At 47.4% G+C, this 20,402-nt stretch overlaps 1 protein-coding gene across 1 annotated transcript; it reads right to left on the bottom strand.

The window, feature by feature from the left end:
- Positions 1 to 375: 375 nt before the first annotated feature.
- Positions 376 to 3,136, bottom strand: LOC147726963 (uncharacterized). The gene is made up of 2 exons (XM_086963015.1): positions 2,836 to 3,136; positions 376 to 2,663 (listed from the first exon to the last, which is right to left on the bottom strand). Exons 1-2 carry the CDS (start codon positions 3,005 to 3,007, stop codon positions 1,210 to 1,212), a joined length of 1,626 nt encoding a protein of 541 aa, XP_086819141.1. The 5' UTR covers positions 3,008 to 3,136; the 3' UTR covers positions 376 to 1,209.
- Positions 3,137 to 20,402: the final 17,266 nt, after the last annotated feature.

Genomic DNA, 20,402 nt, shown 5'->3' with positions numbered 1-20,402 from the left:
CCTTGACCAACGGTTTGTGGTCAGTTTGTAGTTTGAACCGGGTGCCCCAGATAAATTGCCTAAACTTTCCCATGGCCCATGTGACTGCCAGCATTTCTTTTTCGATGACGCTGTATTTCTGTTCGGTGGGGGATAGTGCTCGGGACGCAAAGCTGATAGTCTCTACTGTGCCAGTCTTCCTTTCTTGAGCGAGCACCGCCCCTAGTCCTTTGTCACTGGCATCCGTTGTCAATATGGTGCTGCCTGTGGGGTCATATCCATGTAAGGGTACTGCCCCACTGATGTCCTTCTTCAGTCCTTCGAACTCGCCTTGTGCCTCTGCATCCCACTCGAACATTGATTTGTCTCTGATGAGCTGGCGAAGTTTATGAGTCTTAGTAGCAAAGTGCCTTACAAATTTGCTGTAGTATTCGGCCATCCCGAGGAATGACCAAACTTCCTCCTTGTTGATTGGAGCCCTGGCATCAGAAATGGCTCTCACGTTCTGTCTTTTGGGTGATATGCCCTGACTCCCGATCTCGTGGCCCAGGTATGTGACTGATGACATGCCTATCTTGCATTTACTCCACTCTGCCGTGAGACCCTTTTCTTGTAGTACTGTTAGCAGTTTTGTCAGTTTACTGTTGTGGTCTTCCTGGTTCGTTCCCATGATCAGGATGTCGTCCTGGAAATATTGGACTCCCGGTAGATCCTTAAATAGACGATGCATCAGTTTTTGGAACACTGCGGCCGCAGAGGCCAGTCCAAAGGGCATGCGGCGAAACTGATAGCACCCGAAAGGTGTGATGAACGAGGTGTATTTTCTGCTCGATGGGTGCAGGTCGATCTGATGATACGCCGATGTGAGGTCGATAGTGGAAAACCATGACACTCCTTTCGTTCTCGCCAACATTTCCTCAATCCTTGTTAGGGGAAACTTCTCCACTATTAGGCATTTGTTGAGCTCACGGAGGTCCACACATAAACGGACCTTGCCATTGGGTTTCCTGGCTACGACCAAGGGGGCCAACCATTCGGAACTGTCAATCGGTTCGATGATCCCCTGGTCTTCTAACCTTTGGAGTTCCAGCTGGACCGCTTCTTTAATGGCGATGAGGATGTTCCTGACCTTGTGGGACACCGGGCGGGCACCCTCCTTGAGTAGTATCTTATGTACGAACTTTTCTAATTTTCCTACTGTGCCTCCGAAGACTTTGGGGTAGGCTTGCTTCAGTTCGTCTTATGGGGTGATTGGCCATCTTCTGTTAGTAGGATTTGCTCTTTGCCACCAGGATCTAACTTAATTCCCAGGTCGCCAGCATCTCTCCAGCCTAGTACAGAGGGCCCCTTCTCTGCCACGTATAGCTTGCAGGTGGCTGATCTACCTCTGAATTCGAACTTCAGTGCGCGGAAACCCACTATGGGGATTGCGTTGTTGGTGTATGAAATGGGACGGATATCTGGTGGGTGTAGCATCGGCCCCAAGGTGGGTACAAAGTCTTCTTCCCACACAGATCGCTGTACTATGGTCCACGGGGATCCTGAGTCGATTGCTATGTGCACCTTTACACCACCGATGAACATGTCCGTGCGCGGTTTGTCTGAGCGCTTGCCTGTCACATCCAGCACTTGATCGTCTACACACAAGACCATGTCACCATCCTCCAGGTCTTCTTCCGTCAGGACCTCCGACTGTATTGGCTCAATGCACTTCACCATGGACTTCTTCCCCTTCTTGCGGCACACCTTTTCAAAATGGCCGACCAGGCCACAGAAGGCGCATCTGGCGCGAAACGCTGGGCACCGTTTGTCCTGTGCCGAGTGGGCCGTACTTCCACACCTGTAGCATGAGAATTTGTAGTCTGTGGGTTGCCTTCCTGGTCCCGTTTGCTTCCCTGTCCACCTCGAATCCTGCCTTCGTTCACTAGTGGACCCTTTTTTCTTGTAGGCCGCAGGAGCCTCGTCGATCTTGACCATCTGCTTCTGCGCGCTTTCTCTTTTGGCCGCGTCTGCACGGCGCTTCGACAACTCCGCCTTTTTCACCATGGCTATGACGTCTTTGAGCGACGCTTCTCCTTGCGCCCATAGCTTGTCCTGGACCGACTTGTTTGTTGTGTGCATGACTATCTGGTCCTTGATGTACTCGTCATGAAGCTGTCCGTATTTGCATGTGATTGCAAGGCGTCTCAGGGCTGCAACGTAATCATCTATCGACTCTCCTTCCTCCTGTTTCCTTTGCTGGAAGTTGTACCGGTCGATGGATACACACACTGCCGGGCGATAGTGGTTGTCTAGATCTTCCAGAGCGTTCTTGAAGACATCAACGTCTGTGTCGGGCCTTTCTTTAGGTACAATGTTCGCAAACACTTGCACGCCCTCTGGGCCTAGGTTGTGCAGTAGCAGCCTTTTCTTCCGAGCACTGGGGTATGGTTCACCGTTCTCATCCTCTAAGGCTTCCACGTAGTTCTTGAAGTACTCCCTCCAGTCTTCCCACTTCATCAGGGGTTCACCTGGTCTGGGTAGGAAGGGAACGGGAGCTGTCAGTGAAGTCGCCTGGTTGGCCATCCTGGGCTCTGTCCTGAGTCCCTCTGATTGGCTACCCGGGCTGCCTGGGGCACTAGGGGATCCTTCCCCGCCTGAAACGTCTCCTCGGTCTCTGGGACTGCCCGGTGCGCTATTGGTAGCTCCCTGTGTGGCGCTGAGGGGAGGTAGTCCCTCTTCCTCCTTCTGAGTGTCCCTTCTTCCAGCCAGGATCCTGGCTTAGGGCCCCTCTGCGCTCTGGGTCTGCACTGACCTTTTTTTCTGTGGTCCGGTGCCACGCGTATGTCAGCTGTTCTGGATTTACGCTGCTGCCACGCTCTATGGAGAAGAGCACTGCCGTACTGACCAGGTCGTCTCTGACCTGCTCCTGATTTCTGGTGCTCCGGTCGCCGTTTCCCAGTGAAGCTGTGTGGAGACAGTGGGGTGCTCCCAGTCCTCGTTGCCACAGAAATGTTGTATAATGGTCCCCACAAAGCACAGGAAGCATGGGTGGATGAACTGCTTTCTTTATTCACTGTTTAACAAGATTAGCTTTCTCATAGAGCGCCGAGCGTCTAACCCTATCTGGCTACGGTCGCTTCTGCCGTTAGTCTCCTCGCGCGCTTTCCTTAGCCTCGCTCTGCGCATGTGTCCGTCTCACGCTCTAGCTCCTGCGCAGCACGTCATCGCGCTGGCCGCCGAAGGCTAGAGTGCAACACCACACCTACCACCCCCTATCTGTAGCCACCTGCTGAAACAAGTAAACACCCTCCCTCCTCTAAACAACTGGAACTAGCCTGAAAGAGCTAAGGTGATTCAGGTGAGCTGGGGGAGGCGCAGAGATGTGTGCTCAGAGACAAGTCGCTACTTTGATGTAGCCAGCCAGGGGCTGCTCTCTCATTTCATTCAGCAGCAGTAGCGGTGCCAGCAAATGTCTTTCTGCCCAGGGCACTAGTGAAGTAAGGGCCGGCTCTGTGTACGTAGATATTGAGAGGGGAAAAGAGGGAATGTGGGTGGAAACTTAACTATAGCAGGTTCAGAAGTATTAACCAGCATTGACAATGCCAATAGGTCTTATTTACGGATGCACTGTCAAGCCAGACCTAAAAATCCATGTCCATTAATTGCCGCCGTCCTTCCTTCTGTGCTGCTGCCAGAGAAAATCACCATAAATTATCTAGTTATCTAAGACATTTAAGTAGCATTATAATGGCATGTGCGTGCACCATCTCAGCTTTGTAGCTGACCTCTGCAGCCTACATATATTTTTCCCTGTCTGGGACACGGATTATCATCTACGGTCCGTACAGCAATACAAGGCTCACCCGGCTAGCCCCCCCATTCTCTAAGTCACAGCATAGCATAAAAACACACATATATATGTGACTTACACAGGGATTGCACCGCTTCTGTCTCTGCTGGTCAATGAGGTTTATGAAATGTAGGGAACCCCTTCAAGGCACAGGAGATATCTTAAGTGACTGGTTGTTCAGAGCTAAACCTAACTACAATTGGGAATTTGTGAACCTGAACTCCATCTTTGTGTAACTAACTTTCCTGTGTTTGGGTATATGTTATGTTACACGTATATGAACAATGCACTATCACCCACGAGTATATCCAGGCTATATGGAATGGGTAATTCCTGAAAACTAAACCTACACACAATACGTATTTCAAACATACATGTGAACCAGCATTTCTCCCTATGTTTTGCATAACTATTTCATTCATCATCACTACACACTCCTCCGTGGAAGATGAGTTATAGTTTCTACTTGGCATCTGTAAAACTCTAAAGAAAACCAATACTGTTAATATTCTGTTGTCTAATCTTAGCAATGGTATGTACGTACCAGGACTTTAATGCCTTAAATTTAAAATTTGCAAAATGTGTAATTATCCACACTTTAGGGGCCCTCCTTTTAGCTTCACAGGGTACCTCAGTCCAATATAACCCCAGACTTTAGAGTTCTAATGAGTGTTCAAAGAATAGTTAAAAGTTTGTTTTCATCAACAACATGACTTCAAACTGTTTCTCTGCAATTCTTTAGTTTCCTTAGTAAAGTATAGCCTCTGTCTCTACAACTAACCTTTCTAGAGAATAGTTCAAATCTTGCTTGCATCATCAACATGTCAGGATACTTCTCTGTAATGAATTGGTCCATACTAACTAACCCTTGTAAATCAGCAAGTCTATGCAAGAGAAAAATCTGGAATCAATGTAACGAGGTCCTGGCTGTTGTCCATTGTAGCATTACTGGAAAGCAAGGGACGTTTTGAACCACAATGGAAGTTACAACTGCTGATCCAAAATGGCTGGCACCTCTCAAAACACCTGAGTTTTCATGGCTTGCTGTGAATCATAATTCACTGCCAATACCCTCCCTTGCAGCATGTCCTCCACTCTCACAGCTTCCATCCAGACTGTGCCAGCTACTCCATCAGTCTTTCCTTCACTGAAAGGCACCCACCACAAATGGATCTGGAGTACCGCCCCCTTGTGCATGAGCCACACAAAGCGGTAAGCAGAACCCTGCCTCCCTTTCATGGCAGGATGTCACTTGTATTTAGAACTATTAGGAGACCTGCCAGCTCTTCCATGATGGTGTTCTGTAATATCTATGCGACCATTGGTGTAGCAAGGGTTCCATAGGTCCTCATGCAACAAGAGGAAAGGCCTCCCTGCCCACAGTTTGGTGGTACAGACAGCCATCATTTTGGTCCAGAGGTATCCTCATGCCACTTCTATGTGAACCACTGTTTCACTGTTGGTTGCTACATCAGTGTCTGTGGCGAAGGTCATTCCGCATCTCAGTCCTTGAGATCACCGGAGTCCTATGTGGTCCCAGCATATTGGGATTTTTTGTATGCTGGAATGTTAGCTGTATTAGAGAACCTCATGTCTACACATATCCTCAACTATCCAGGTTGTTTGGCCTAGTAGGTGTTGATATAGGGGGGCACAAAGGAATTTTAATGACTTCTGCCTTCTCCAGCTTTTCCAGCTCCTCCTCCCCCACCTTCTGTGTGATGTAGAATGAGACACATCAGTGTGTCGGCCTCCAGCTGAAGCATGCTTTCTATGTATGGACGCAGAAACCTCAATGTGTGCTTCCCTGCAGCCCGGGGTTGCTTCTCTCTGTGTGCCATTTTGAAGACTCTTTCTTAAAGCTCTTCATTATTTGCTGCTGATGTGAGCGTCACCTCAATTGACAGCAGTGCAGGCCTTTGATAATTGTGTTCCTTTGATGTCCAGCTCTTTCAGAATCTGCTTACACAGCCTGACTGAGAGGCAACATACAAGGATTTGTATCCCCAAATCTTCTCACAGCTGCACAACTGTACACATGCTCATTACTTTGATAAGGTGGGCAGGGAAAGAATTAATTACAAGCAAAATAATTTGGAATTTTGATTTTACAAGTGGCGCAAAATGTAAATTAAGATCTAATTACTGCTTATTGGTTGTTCCTTCCTACTCATCTCCACAATGCAGTTCTATGTATTTCCTTTACTGCCTTATCTGTTTTTAATTCCATCTTGGCTGGTATTAGGAAGGAAGAAATGCAGCAAGAAAGGTGGCTATGCAGGTGGGCCCAGATGGCCCTAAGCCGTTGCTTGCACCGCCATTGCTGAACTTGTGGGAAGCAGTAAAGGAGCGTCGCCTCACTGAGAAGGTAAAAAAAAAATAATAATAACAACTCATCAAGCACAGATTCATGGCCAATCGCAAACGCTGCATTGCAGCGTTGTGATTGACTATCGTGGGGCTGGGAGCCGGGTGCTTCCTGTCCTGCGGGCAAAGAGGGCCGAGAGAAGGAACAGGTGACCACTAACAGGTAAGTGGATTTTCATTTTCACTCCATCTCCCCTGTCCCCCCGCAAACCACCCCCCACCACTGGTAAATATCAGCCGCCACTGACCACTCCTACAATCCTTTCTGACAGAACGGAGTCTTTTGGCAAGAAGTTCTGTTCTGTGGGCAGTCATGCATAAAAATTGATCAATGCAGCCTGCCCCTTGGACGCTATACCAAATGGGACATGCGCAGCATTGCAATATCAATCCTGCCAGAAAATTTTCGCCCATGTTTTAAAGAACTGCTTAATGATGGTCAGACTGCGGCACGACAAATTATACAATTGTGATTGGATACCAGAGATTCTGGTACAAGAGCCATTGACACTTCGGTTACTATATGCTGTTATGATTGGCTGTGATGGAACGGCCCGTAAAACCCTATCTGAGGACCCAATCCCCCCTATCATGCCTTGTCCGACACCCCCGGGACTGAGTTTACCTCGCCGAAACGCCAGCACCGAAACAGGACGCCGAGCAAACTCCATCACCAACGAAACCCCGCCCTTCTCTCTCCCACAGGAGCCAACCCGAGCGACAGGAAGGGAGGAACCATATCCAGCTGACCCCGGAAGTCCCGCCCCCCTGGCAGAGTCAGCACAGGATAAAAGCCCGGATTCAGCACAACAAGGCGTCGGAGTTTCGTGGCAGGACCCTCTGGCTGGAGACGGAGAAGGTGACCAGACGTGCGAGGAAGAAGTGTGGACAGAGGAGTGGTGGAGTCCCTTGGAGGTGGCTGGAGAGCGGCCGTAACTCACTGGAGAGTTACGGCGGACCGCGTGAGTGCCTTTTGCCTCCTTTATCCCTACTCACTAGGAGTTTGTGTTAAAGTCCCTGTATATATACCCTCTCTACATAGTCTCACTACCCTTGCACTGTATTATACGTATATAGCACCTCACTGTATAAAGTCCTTTCGTTACTCGCACACCCCACCCCTGCACCCTCTCTATTACCCAAACCTGTGTTCCTTATTCCCGGTACCTTCCTTCCCACACTGTCCGTTTCCGACCCCGCTCTTGCACTACCTGGGTGAAGGTGTACAGTTGAGTCTCGCTGTCGACTCGATCAGACTAACGGTCCTTTGTTTGTTTCCTCTCTTCCGGTCCTCCTGGGAGTCTCCCCGTCATCGGAACCTACCCGGACCATCTGCGGACATCAAGAAGAGGAAGAAGCAGCGCCTCTCTGTTCATCGCCTGGTGCCACACCCTCGACCTGTTGGGACTATCTGTACTGTAAATCTACAATAAAGACCGAATATTGCCCACTACATACGGCCTCCTCGCCTGCTTTTCCGGCCCGCTACACTCACTCCACGACATTTGGTGTCAGAAGTGGGATCTGCTGGAGGTATGGCGGCCGTAATAAAGAAAATGGCAGAGTCCCAAGAACAATTCGGGAAACTTATGGAGCAGTTCATGAAGACTGCCGAAGACGACAGAGGTCAGCTCCACGATGTTCTGAAAGGCCAGGGGGCGACCCATGAAGATACCATGACAAAGCTAGCAGACGCCCTGGGCCAACAAAGACCGACAACCTCTCTTCCCTCTGTCGTTCTTCAGAAATATGTCCCTGGAGAAGACCCGGACAATTTTTTCACAAACTTTGAGAGGATTGCTCAAGCCGCCAACTGGCCTGCTGATCGGTGGGGACAGTATTTGGGTCCACTCCTCACCGGTGACCTCCAAGCGGCCTACCAACAGGCCAATATCCAGGGAAACACTCCCTATGCTGACATTAAAAGGTGCATCCTAGAACGCCTTGGCATTGACGATGATACTTACAGGGTGAAACTTCGGCAGGCCAGGGAAAAGCCCTAAGAGAACCCGAGAGCACTCTCCTTTCGGATCCGCGATCTCGCCAACCGATGGTTGCGACCCGAAACCTCTACCAAGGAGAATATACTGGAGAAGATCTATCTGGAACAGTTCCTTAACTCCTTACACCCGGCTACCCAACGCTGGGTGAGGCAGCACTCCCGCCTCACCCTTGAGACTGCTATAGAGATAGCGTCTGCCTATAGCAGGGCACAAGAACTGCAGCGGGGTAAGGACGACCACCCCCACAGGCCCCTGCCTGTTACGTCCACTCGCCCCACCCGGCCTCCCCAAGGCCGTCGACCTGAACCAACACCGCTATTTCCCTCTCCCGTAGTGTTCCGAACCCCGACTCCTGGACCCCAGTGTTATTCCTGTGGTGGGTTCGGACACATTGCACGGATGTGTCCACAGAAGGAGGAACCGATGGAGGTCGGTTTCGTCAGGAACTACCTGTGTAACCCTCCCGGTTACACGCCACCGCCGTTCTATTGTCCGGTGTCCATAAATGGTCAGCCACTGAGGGCTCTCGCCGATACTGGATGTCGACAGAGTGTTCTACGACCTCAAGACCTTGCCCAGCCTCTCAGCAAACCTACTGGGGTCGTAGCCATACAATGTGTGCATGGAGACACTAAACAATATCCCACCACTCAGGTACGAGTCCAACATTCCCAAGACCCCGGGACCTCTCTCACCGTGGGCCTTGTGCCCGCATTACCGGAACAAGCCATTTTAGGGAGTGATTATCCAGGACTTCCAATGCTCTTACAAAAGACTTCCGACTCCCTAACTCAGTGGTGGAAAGAGGCGCCCTATCCCGAGTGTCCCGATCAAGTACCCGATCCCAAACCCCACAAACCGAGGAGTCAGAAGAGAAGAGAAAAGAAAGAACACCTCAGCGCTTATCCTGCCATTATTGACGAACACCCCTGGCAGACTGACCAAGAGTTCAGGGCCGCCCAACGAGAGGATCCTCTGCTACAGGATGCGTGGGGAAAAGCACTTGATCACGAAGACCCCTTACAAGTAGGTCCTTACTTCATTAAGAAAAACGGCTTGTTATATCGAAAAGGGGGGCCCCAACAGAATGCTCAGTTGCTTGTCCCCGGCCCCTTTCAAGACAAAGTCCTTTTTCTGGCACATAGTCACCTTTTGGGGGGGTCATTTCGGGGACGAGAAAACCAGCCAAGCCATCTTGGAGAAGTTCTATTGGCCGGGGGTGTATCAAAGGATCAAGACGTACTGCCGCGAATGCATAATATGCCAAAAGAACAGTCGACACAGACGACACAGACCACCCCGTGTCCCGTTGCAACCTCTCCCTGTCATAGATGTTCCCTTCAGTCGCATTGGGATGGACATAATCGGTCCCCTCTTGCCCTCCCGTAGCGGGTGTCGCTATGCCCTGGTCATAGTAGACTATGCCACCCGCTTCCCGGAGGCCATACCCCTCCGCCAACCTACCACACAGGCAATAGCGAAAGCTCTGATCTCCTTGTTTTCGCGGGTTGGTTTCCCGACCAGGGCACCCCCTTCGTTTCAGCCCTTATGAAACGGGTATGTGCGGAGTTAGGAATCAAACAAATCCGGACCTCTGCGTATCACCCGCAAACAGACGGGCTCGTAGAACGATACAACGCCACGTTGAAGCAAACGTTAAAAAAACTCTTAGGCCTCGAAGCGAAGAGATGGGAAGACATGCTTCCTTTGGCCTTGTTTGCGATCCGTTGTAAACCTCAGAGCAGCACGGGGTACTCCCCATATGAATTACTGTACGGACAAGCCCCCCGTACCCTCCTAGATATGGCCCAGGAAGCATGGGAAGCTGAACCGGACCGGACTCGTCCACTCCCAGAATATATGCAAAACCTCAAGACACATCTGTCTATGATTCGCGATATTGTCCGACAAAACTTGGAGACCGCTCAGGACAATCAAAAGAGACAATATGACAAGGGCACGCGCAGTCGGGTCTTTGCTGTCAACGACCTAGTACTCCTTATGATGCCCTCGTCCGACCAAAAATTATTGGGACAATGGCAAGGACCCTACCGCATCCTTCGGCAGGTAACACCAGTCACGTACGAGATAGAACTGGACCCTACCCGAGGCACCACTCAAATCTTTCATGTTAACCTACTAAAAAAGTGGGAAGGACCCCGTCCGGTGCTGTCGGGAACCAAGAAGAACCTCATCTTCTCTTTCGACCCTTGTCTAGATTCCGACCTCAACCCAGTACAAATCCAGGAACTACGCCACACCTTGGAACCCCTGAAAAACGTCTTCTCGACCTCCCCTGGTCGAACCACAGTCACCGAACACCGAATTGAAACCGAACCAGGGAAAGTGGTTCGCCTGAGACCGTATAGAGTGCCAGAGGCCCGTAGAGATGTCATCCGTCAGGAAGTGGAAGTCATGCAACAAATGGGGATAATTGAACCCTCAGTCAGCGAGTGGAACTCCCCTATCGTATTGGTACCGAAACCTGACGGCTCGGTCCGTTTTTGCATCGACTTCCGGGAGGTCAACAAGGTCTCCAAGTTCGACACCTACCCCTTACCCAGGGTGGACGAAATGATCGAAAGAATAGGGCAAGCAAAATTCATTTCCACGCTCGATCTCTGCAAGGGGTACTGGCAGATACCCCTCCGGGAACAAGATAGAAGAAAGACGGCCTTTTCAACCCCGGATGGGTTATATCAATTCCTGGTCATGCCCTTTGGACTTCATGGCGCCCCCGCCACCTTTCAACGGGCTATGAACCAGGTCCTGAGACCCCACACAGCTTACGCAGGCGCGTATCTAGATGACATCGTCATCTTTAGCGACAGCTGGCCCCAACACCTGCAGCACCTTTCCAGTGTTATCCGCTCCTTAGGCTCATACGGATTTGCCATCAACCCGGCCAAAACCACGTTGGCCGCGAAAACAGTTAAATATTTGGGGTTTCTTCTAGGGGACGGCCTGATTAGACCCCAAGAGAGCAAAACGGCAGCCATCCGATCCCTCCCGTTTCCACATACAAAAAAAGACCTCCGAGCCTTCCTAGGACTCCTGGGGTATTATCGGCGCTTTGTGCCCAACTTTTCTCAAAGAGCGGCAGCCCTCACGGACCTGTTGAAAAAAACAAACCGCTCAGATGAGCAACTCAGGAATCCCTCCTCGGAAGCCTGGCATGCCTTTACAGACCTCAAAGAAGCCTTGACCTCGGATCCTGTGTTGGTTCCCCCCAATTACTCAGTCCCTTTCATCCTACAGACAGATGCATCGGACTACGGCTTAGGAGCCGTATTGTCCCAGAAGGATGCCCTGGGAAACGAACGACCCATTCTGTTTGTGAGCCGCAAACTCTTCCCCCGGGAAAAACAATATGCGGTGGTTGAAAAAGAAGCTTTAGCCATCAAGTGGGCGGTGGAAAGCCTTCGGTATTACCTTGAGGGCAGAGACTTCATACTTTATACAGATCACGCCCCTTTGGAGTGGATGGCTAGAAACAAAGGGCAGAATGATCGGGTCCTGCGGTGGTTTTTGTCTCTCCAACCCTTTCATTTTCAAACCAAACATAGAAAGGGTTCCGACCAAGGTAATGCGGATTTTCTGTCCCGGTATCCGCATTCTCCTCCCATTACAAGAAGGACAGCTAGGGGAAGGGGATGTGATGGAACGGCCCGTAAAACCCTATCTGAGGACCCAATCCCCCTTATCATGCCTTGTCCGACACCCCCGGGACTGAGTTTACCTCGCCGAAACGCCAGCACCGAAACAGGACGCCGAGCAAACTCCATCACCAACGAAACCCCGCCCTTCTCTCTCCCACAGGAGCCAACCCGAGCGACAGGAAGGGAGGAACCATATCCAGCTGACCCCGGAAGTCCCGCCCCCCTGGCAGAGTCAGCACAGGATAAAAGCCCGGATTCAGCACAACAAGGCGTCGGAGTTTCGTGGCAGGACCCTCTGGCTGGAGACGGAGAAGGTGACCAGACGTGCGAGGAAGAAGTGTGGACAGAGGAGTGGTGGAGTCCCTTGGAGGTGGCTGGAGAGCGGCCGTAACTCACTGGAGAGTTACGGCGGACCGCGTGAGTGCCTTTTGCCTTCTTTATCCCTACTCACTAGGAGTTTGTGTTAAAGTCCCTGTATATATACCCTCTCTACATAGTCTCACTACCCTTGCACTGTATTATACGTATATAGCACCTCACTGTATAAAGCCCTTTCGTTACTCGCACACCCCACCCCTGCACCCTCTCTATTACCCAAACCTGTGTTCCTTATTCCCGGTACCTTCCTTCCCACACTGTCCGTTTCCGACCCCGCTCTTGCACTACCTGGGTGAAGGTGTACAGTTGAGTCTCGCTGTCGACTCGATCAGACTAACGGTCCTTTGTTTGTTTCCTCTCTTCCGGTCCTCCTGGGAGTCTCCCCGTCATCGGAACCTACCCGGACCATCTGCGGACATCAAGAAGAGGAAGAAGCAGCGCCTCTCTGTTCATCGCCTGGTGCCACACCCTCGACCTGTTGGGACTATCTGTACTGTAAATCTACAATAAAGACCGAATATTGCCCACTACATACGGCCTCCTCGCCTGCTTTTCCGGCCCGCTACACTCACTCCACGACATTGGCTTTGCGCTTCTGTCTTCTCATCAGATGTTCAGTCCACCCTGATAGGCTTTCCATTTGATGGATCCAAGCTATTTGGCAGTAAAGCTGACTGAGCGCTTGAGATACTCAAGGAAAGTAGAGCAAGAGTGAGGTCTCTTGGTTTACACCCTCCCTAGTGAAACAACAGACAGTTTCACAAATTTAGAGGGCTTGCAAGAGGTTTTAATTTTTGTCAATAACAGGCTTCACAGCCTCAGCAACAACAGCCTCAAGACCCTCTGTATAGACAGTACCATGGCTGTGGCAAAGGGATATCGCACCTGAGTCCGCTTTCCATCTCCTTTCCCTTCTCCTCCCTTGAACTCATGGGAAGCAGTTCTTATTGAAACATGTTGAGCCATGGGGTCCCTGTGGGAGGCCAGGTGTCTTCCTTTCTACAGCAGACCTGAAAGGCCCTTGCATTAGACTAGTGGGTAGTTTTAATTATGGAGAGGGGGTACACCCTGCCCTTCCAGCAGACCCTACGCCACATTCTCCCTCATCACTCCTCCAGCCAATGGAAGAACACATCCACATCTTGCAACAAGAGGTGGATGCCCTGATGCTGAAAGGAGAAGAGTTGGTGCCAGAGTAGGAAATTGGTCCGAGGTGCTACTCTTGGTACTTCCTGGTTCACAAAAAGGACGATGGTCTTCACCCGATATTAGACCTCAAGGTCTCTCATTTGTATCTCTGCAAGGAGAAATTCAAGATGCTGTCCCTGACTCAGGTAACTTTGGCACTGGAAGCTGAAGACTGGATGATGTCCCTGGACTTACAGGACCTCTATTTCCATATTCTGATGCTACAGTAACCCAGGAAGTGCCAGAGATTTTTTCTGGGCCCTACTCACTATCCGTTTGCTATCCTGCCAATTATTTTGACAACAGCACTTTGAGTCCTTCCAAAGAGGTTGGCAGGAGGTAGAAGATCTCAGTATTCCCTTACCTGGATGGCTGGCTGCAGACTGCTGAGTCACTAGAGTTGGTGTCCCTCCACCTGGAGTCTGCATCACTGTTGTTTGGTCTGGGCTTTTCTATAAACATACCCAAATTTCACCTGGGACCCCCCATAAGGCCTCATGTTAATAGGAGCAGTCTTGGATACCACATTACTTTGAGCCTTTCGCCCTACTCTGAGGATCCAGGACATTCGGTATATGATTCTAATGTTTTGAGCCGGTGCGGAGATGTGTGTTCAGAGGCAAGTTGCTGCTTTGATGTAGATTGTGAGAGACTTACATAAGAAAAGGTACTGCTGCCGCATTTTATTTACCAGCAGTTAGGGCGGCACATTTCTCTCCGCCCAAGGCGCTATTAGAGCACAAGCCTACTAAATGTTTGTTTATACACAAAATGGGTGATGATGATCCAGACATTTTAGTCAGTACTGTTCATAGTGCCCCCAGCTTCTGGGCATTTTTTGTGGTACATGGAAGTCCCCAATTATCAAGCTTGGGCCATTTCAGAGACATTACCAATACCACTTGAATCAATAAGAATCAATGCAGCAGCCATAATATGTTTACCAAAATGTATTTCTTCCTCTAAAATTAAATTTACTGCAGTAACCTGCAGCATACTTGCTAAGCAAAACCCTACTGTTTCTCAGCACTGGACAGCTTACCTCTGTCTACTTCTTAGCAACAGTGTTTACAAATAACATTTTCTAGGCTGCTTAGGGCAGCCATATATTGTATTCAATGGCATATCTGTCTTCAGAACAGGCATACAGCTATCAAAAGTAATTGAAAAATTGTGACCAACATCTTACTTTGATGAACTATTACCTGCTACAATAATAGAAGACAATTTCCACTTTCTAGCGCCATGTTGGCTTTCTCGGATAAACATGTTGTGACAATAGGAAACCAATGTGGGATCACACTGCTTCATCTCCCAGCAGGTTCACCCCTGAGCATTATGGTGCATGCAGTTCGCCAAGCGTGTTTACTTGCAAAAGTCTTTCGAGTATTTCACCAGGTTGGTGCAGATAAGTACTGGCCATCTCTATACACGTGTTTCTGGATTATTATCAGTCGTCAGTCGAGATTAGGCATTTCAACTATTTGGGGTTGCTGAGCAGGCTGCCAAAGTATTCTCGGGTCACAGTACCTCTCAAGGCGCACAGGATAATAATCCTGAAACACGTGTATAGCAGTGAGATCCCACATTGGTTTCCTGTTTAAAAGGCTCCCTCTAGCCATTTGAGCTGACGAGCTTTTGGTCCACCTGGTGTAAGCATCCGCCTCTGATTTGCTTCTGAGTAGCACTTTTCTTTTTTACTCCAATGAGACTTTATTGGGCAACCTCTGCGGAGTCTGTAAACTTCAACTGGCCTACTTGAGGTTCGCGGCTGTGACCCAAGTTTTTAGTCTACAAGCTTCCTTATGTTTCTCCGTCCCGCTGTCACAATTGTAAAACTGTACATCCATACAAAGTGATTATCTTTTCTGCCATGCTTTCGCGACATCCACTGCCATTGGAGAATTCCCTGGGCCCATGCATGACTTTCCCGTCGGCGCAGTGAAGCATTGACCCACGCTATTCTATGGTTCACGGCTGTGACCAGGGCTTTAAGTGGGTGAGATCTCACCGGGTCTGAGCACCGGCAGTTTTTTAAAGGGGGCCTCGAAACGGGTCTTTATCGGGCCCCGTTTTGTGCTTGCAGTTTTTTTTCCGGACTGCAGTCACAGCAGGCACATGATGTGCGCATGCTCACCCTGCTCACTTCTCACAAGTGGAAGTCACGGCTTGACGTCATGCCAGGTGGGCGTTGTAGGAGAAGAGAAATCCTTTAAAGAGAGTCATTTCTCTCTGGATTTCCCTTTTCTTTTTGAAACTAAGGAGTAGCAACATTGTCGTGGTGTCACCATGGCTTTAAGGGAAAGCTTTTTCAATATTATATACAAGCTTCTTATTTATCTAATGCAACTAACAACCATTGACAAAGTCAATAGTCCCGACTTGTTGTTGGTATGAAGTTACTTGTTGTATTGATGGAGCGAGGTGGCAAAAGCAACATTTTGTGTACCCCTCGTGAAATCAATGTTCCATAACGTTAACTTTTACTAATGGTGTGGTGTGGTAAATAAATCAACCATAGTATAAGTTGCACACATAAACCAACGTGGGAATGCTAATTTTGTCTGCATGAAGCAATATAATTAATTAATTTGTATTGTTATTGTGATGTGAACTAATGCATAGCTTAAATATAAATAAACGTAGCATGGTTGTGCTTATTGTATATGTTTTTGTGCCAGAAAGTCGCCGGATATGTAAGTATAAAACGCATTTATGTGGCTTACCTGCTAGGTAATAACTAATGGGGAAACATTAGTATGGTGGGAGGTAAACAGAAGGGCTTTAGTTCCATATTTAACATGAATTTGTGTTTGTTTCTATGATAGTTCCAAAAGTGGCCTCTGAGGCCTACGAAAACATGGCTGCTCGGGTAAACTGTGAGCAAGTTGTTGCAAGGTAAATTCCACAGATGACCACAGGTAGCCAGGAGGTATTTTCCATGTAAGAGGTTTATTGATTATTTGTTACAGGTTCCATAGAAGTCTTAAGTAGGTATTGAAGTAATCTTGTGAAGGTCCCACCAGGAGCTGCATGGTTGCTGCTCAGCCCACTCTCTTGAATTGTCATTCTCCACACACAAGCAGACACACTCACATTCCACTCTCTCTGTCATCAAGCATTCCAAAATTCCACGCAGACATCACATTCATTCTGGCTGAGCAGCTAAGAAGGAGATGATTCAAGGTATAACATATCCCCTTCCCTTCATCAGCAATGAAACACAATATTTTGCAACATTGCAATTTGGAAATAAAAATGATAATACTTGCAATATTGCACACAGTTCATATTAGCAAGGAAGAAAGAAAAGAATAGGTAGAAAAGAATAGGTAGCAGAAAGTGACAAGAATGAAAGAAGGAAGTAACAGTGGAAACATTCACAAAATAGCACATCCCCTTCCCTTGGAAAAAAAAAGTTAATGGCAATAATAGAAACATTGCATGTAAAACATTGCTTGTAACACATTCTAGTATAGCATCATGAGAGTGAAGTAGAAAATTTTATGTAAGTAAAAAGGTGCAACACCCAACCATGTTTCTACACGCCACACCATAGAGGAAATAGTGCAGGACTGAGAAAGTGAAAGACAAAAGGGAGAAGAAAAATATCTAGACACTCTCTCTCTACACACCTCAATAACTGTATGGGGTAGACGACCCATTGCACAAAGTATAGGTTAGATAACCCATCGCATAATGGCACAAAGGCACAACTGTATAAGGTAAATAACCCATCACATAAAAGCACAAAGGCTCAAAAGTATGGGTATATAACCCATCGCTCAAAGGCACAAGGCACAAAGGCACAACTTATAGTTGCATAAAGGCACAACTTATAGTTGCATAAAGGCACAAAGGCTCAAAAGTATGGGTACATAACCCATCGCTCAAAGGCACAAGGCGCAAAGGCACAACTTACAGTTGCATAAAGGCACAAAGGCACAAAAATATGGGTAAATAACCCTTCGCACAAGGCACACAAGTATAGGTAAATAGCAGACTGCACCTTACAAACTAATGTGTGAACACTTCATGAGCAAAAGAATAAGAAAAACTCACACTGCTAAATGAACACGCGTAAAGGGTGATGCAAGGGTAACGTTAATGTTAGGCACAACAACAAAAAAAAGTGTAGGGTAGAAACATTCCACTCTCTCTGTCATCAAGCATTCCAACATTCCCCGCAGCCATCACATTCATTCTGGCTGAGCAGCTAAGAAGGAGATGATTCAAGGTATAACACAAGTGTTGGACTGCGCATGCACGCCCAAAGCCTGCATGTGAGAGCGAACTGCCTGTGCTCGGATGGGAGGTTCAAGGCTATCTTGCCCTAGAAGACAGGATGGTTGCCAAAAAACATGGACATTCGAATGTTCTGAACGTGGTAATAAACCCTAAAGTTGCAAGTCAAGGAAGTGACTAGGCCAAAGACTGTCCTAAACAAATGCTGCTTTATGAAACTGCTGATTCACCATGAATATGATGCTGTAATGATGAGGAAATGCTCATCTACCCAAAATTTGTCCAATCAGAACCCAAGTTGGTGTTGTTAGATACTTTTTAGATAGATTTAGTTAGGAAAATTAGTGTACAAAACCCCCTGATTTTGCTTAGAAGCGTCGCTCCTTACGATTTCCTCTCGAAGTGCTGTTGGATTGCAGATCGAATCCTGGATGTAAGAACTCTTTGATTTATTGCTTTTTTTCTTTGCAGGACTAAAGGATAAGATGAGGGTTTAGTTAGGGATGTTAGAATAGAATGAGTTTGGAATTATCTGTTCTTTGCTAAACTTGACTTAATTCTGAAATAAATGTCTATTTTCCGAGCTTTTAAATAAAAATGATCATTTTGAAATAAAGTTTAAGAGTTTTACTAAATAATGAATTAATAAATGCCTAAATGTCAGACATACTAAAAGTTTGCTTTAAATAAAGTTAGGAAAATGGAAGATTAAAAGCTGGTCTTGTAGTTTTTCCTACGCCGGATTTTCATTCTAGCAGATCCATTGCCACTATGGTGGTGTGTCTGAATAAAATTGGTGTTTGATTAAACCATGGTAAATCGTTTAAACTATAAGGTGTAAATAATAACTAGTTAAATAAGGTTTAGACACTCCGCCAAATGTTAAGGTAGGACTCCTTTGTTCTTTCACCAATCCCTGAAGTCGAGTTAAATGAACAAAGAAAGTGTGCAGTGTTATGGGCCTCACTGGTGAATGAATGCGTGTGTTGAGGTTTCAGGGAAATGGCGATGTTGATTTATAATTTATTTTTGGAGTCCCGCTGTAGCAGTATCATATATCTGGATGCAATGACAAACAGCAAAATACAAGTCGGGCTGCACACTATGCTAAGCACTGATATTTAGCTTAGATGTTTACCATGCCCTTAATTACATTGCCACACCCCTTTGAGAGACCCTCCAGTTTTTTCATCTCACTTAAAGCCCTGGCTGGGACCCAACAGAACCTCGCACCTGCTGTCACAAAAAATTCAGGCAGCCACATTCACGAGCGGCATTCTTCTGTCTGTATGAAGAAGACTCAGTCCCCCCTGAGTCTTGCGGGATCCCTCGTATGCTATGGGATTATTTTCTGCATTGTCCTGAAGAGGGCTGAAAGTGTAAGGCCGAAATGCGTCAACCCTATATAGCCAGGATTTTCACTATACAAGATATTAAAAGAAAGTGCAAACTACATTATAGACCATTGCTTGATGTATCCATTACCAATTGATTTGTGTATTTGACTAGCAAGTATATTGTACTGAGGCGTTTTTACCTGGTGAGAAAACCTTTCATTTCTTTAAGTAATGGTGTGTTCCGTCTTTTGCGTGTATATCATCCACCTAGCAACAAATTAAAATTTTGAACTTGTGCAAATTTACATTTTCTGTAGCAAGGTATTGATTATCCAACAGAGCTTGAATAGATGGGGTTGTCTGTCATAAAATCAAGGTTGAAACATATGTTTTGTATAATTTGTGTTACTAGTTGCCTTCTTGACTGCACTACAAGGATGCTTTGACAGTAATTTTATACTAATTATTCTAATAATAATGATTCAAACCCTCAGATCGATTTATTCGACATTGAGATAACTAATAATAAGCTGTCTGCATTAAACCTTACATGAATCAATCATACTAGAACAGTACTCTTGTTTGTTTTGCTCTAGGTGAATGGTGCGAGCCACTAAGCTGAGGTGGGAGGAGTGGGAGACTTCCAGTAGGATGTGATAATTTTATGGCAAGACCAGAGGCTAATCTTATTGCAATCCTCTTTTAATTAGCATACCACAGCCACTTTAAAGAACATAGAGCATTGTGACAAAAAGAAATTCTAACCCAATAAAAGGTCAGAACACTAGTAACTCTTCCTTCTTTTTTTGGCTGCCGCAGTCAAGATAAGTACTCATTTAAGCTCACCTACATATATTGCTTGTTTGAATTTATTTAATTCCTTTGACCATATCTAATCTTATACGACTGTTTCTTTTAACATTGTTGTCCTTTATTCCTAATTACCAGGTACTCCTTAATGCGTTTTTCCCTACTCTCGCCCCTTATGCAAATTATGCTCATTGGTTTTAATTGCTTACTCTCGAAATGCCTACAACCTCTTAACTTGACAACAACAATATTTTTATAGTTTTCTTTTAGCTTATGCTTTTTGCTGCTCCCGTCTCCACTCTATCATTACTTAAATACCCTTTATATTTGTTTTTTTTTAAAGCCTTACCGCCTCTCCGCTCGAGGACGACGATCAGCGCTCCCTGGCAACCTTCCTTGGTTACCATCTGCGCAACCCGGCCACGTTCCTAGGAGCTCCAATAATGCTCCGAACTCGGCTCGGTGATCGCTGCCTCCTTGCTCTTATGAGCGCTTCCTCACTCCGCGATTGTCCAGCGCCTTAGACATTTCAAACCCGCATTCAAACAAACACATTCCCCCTCCGATCCTCACTCTCCTCACTCTCCTGTGCGTCGCGCACCAT

Source organism: Lissotriton vulgaris, chromosome 3_1 (assembly GCF_964263255.1).
Source record: "Lissotriton vulgaris chromosome 3_1, aLisVul1.2, whole genome shotgun sequence".
In the NCBI taxonomy this organism is placed as follows: Eukaryota; Metazoa; Chordata; class Amphibia; order Caudata; family Salamandridae; genus Lissotriton; species Lissotriton vulgaris.
The sequence above is the reverse complement of the archived record's forward strand: the minus strand, read 5'-3'. Positions and strand labels throughout refer to the sequence as shown.

Excerpts from the sequence above, each read along its gene's own strand:
- LOC147726963 (XM_086963015.1), bottom strand. The coding sequence starts at position 3,007 with ATGCTTCCTGTGCTTTGTGGGGACCATTATACAACATTTCTGTGGCAA. Across the intron at positions 2,664-2,835 it reads AGTGCTCTTCTCCATAGAGC|CTACCAATAGCGCACCGGGC; the intron begins GTGGCAGCAGCG and ends CCACACAGGGAG.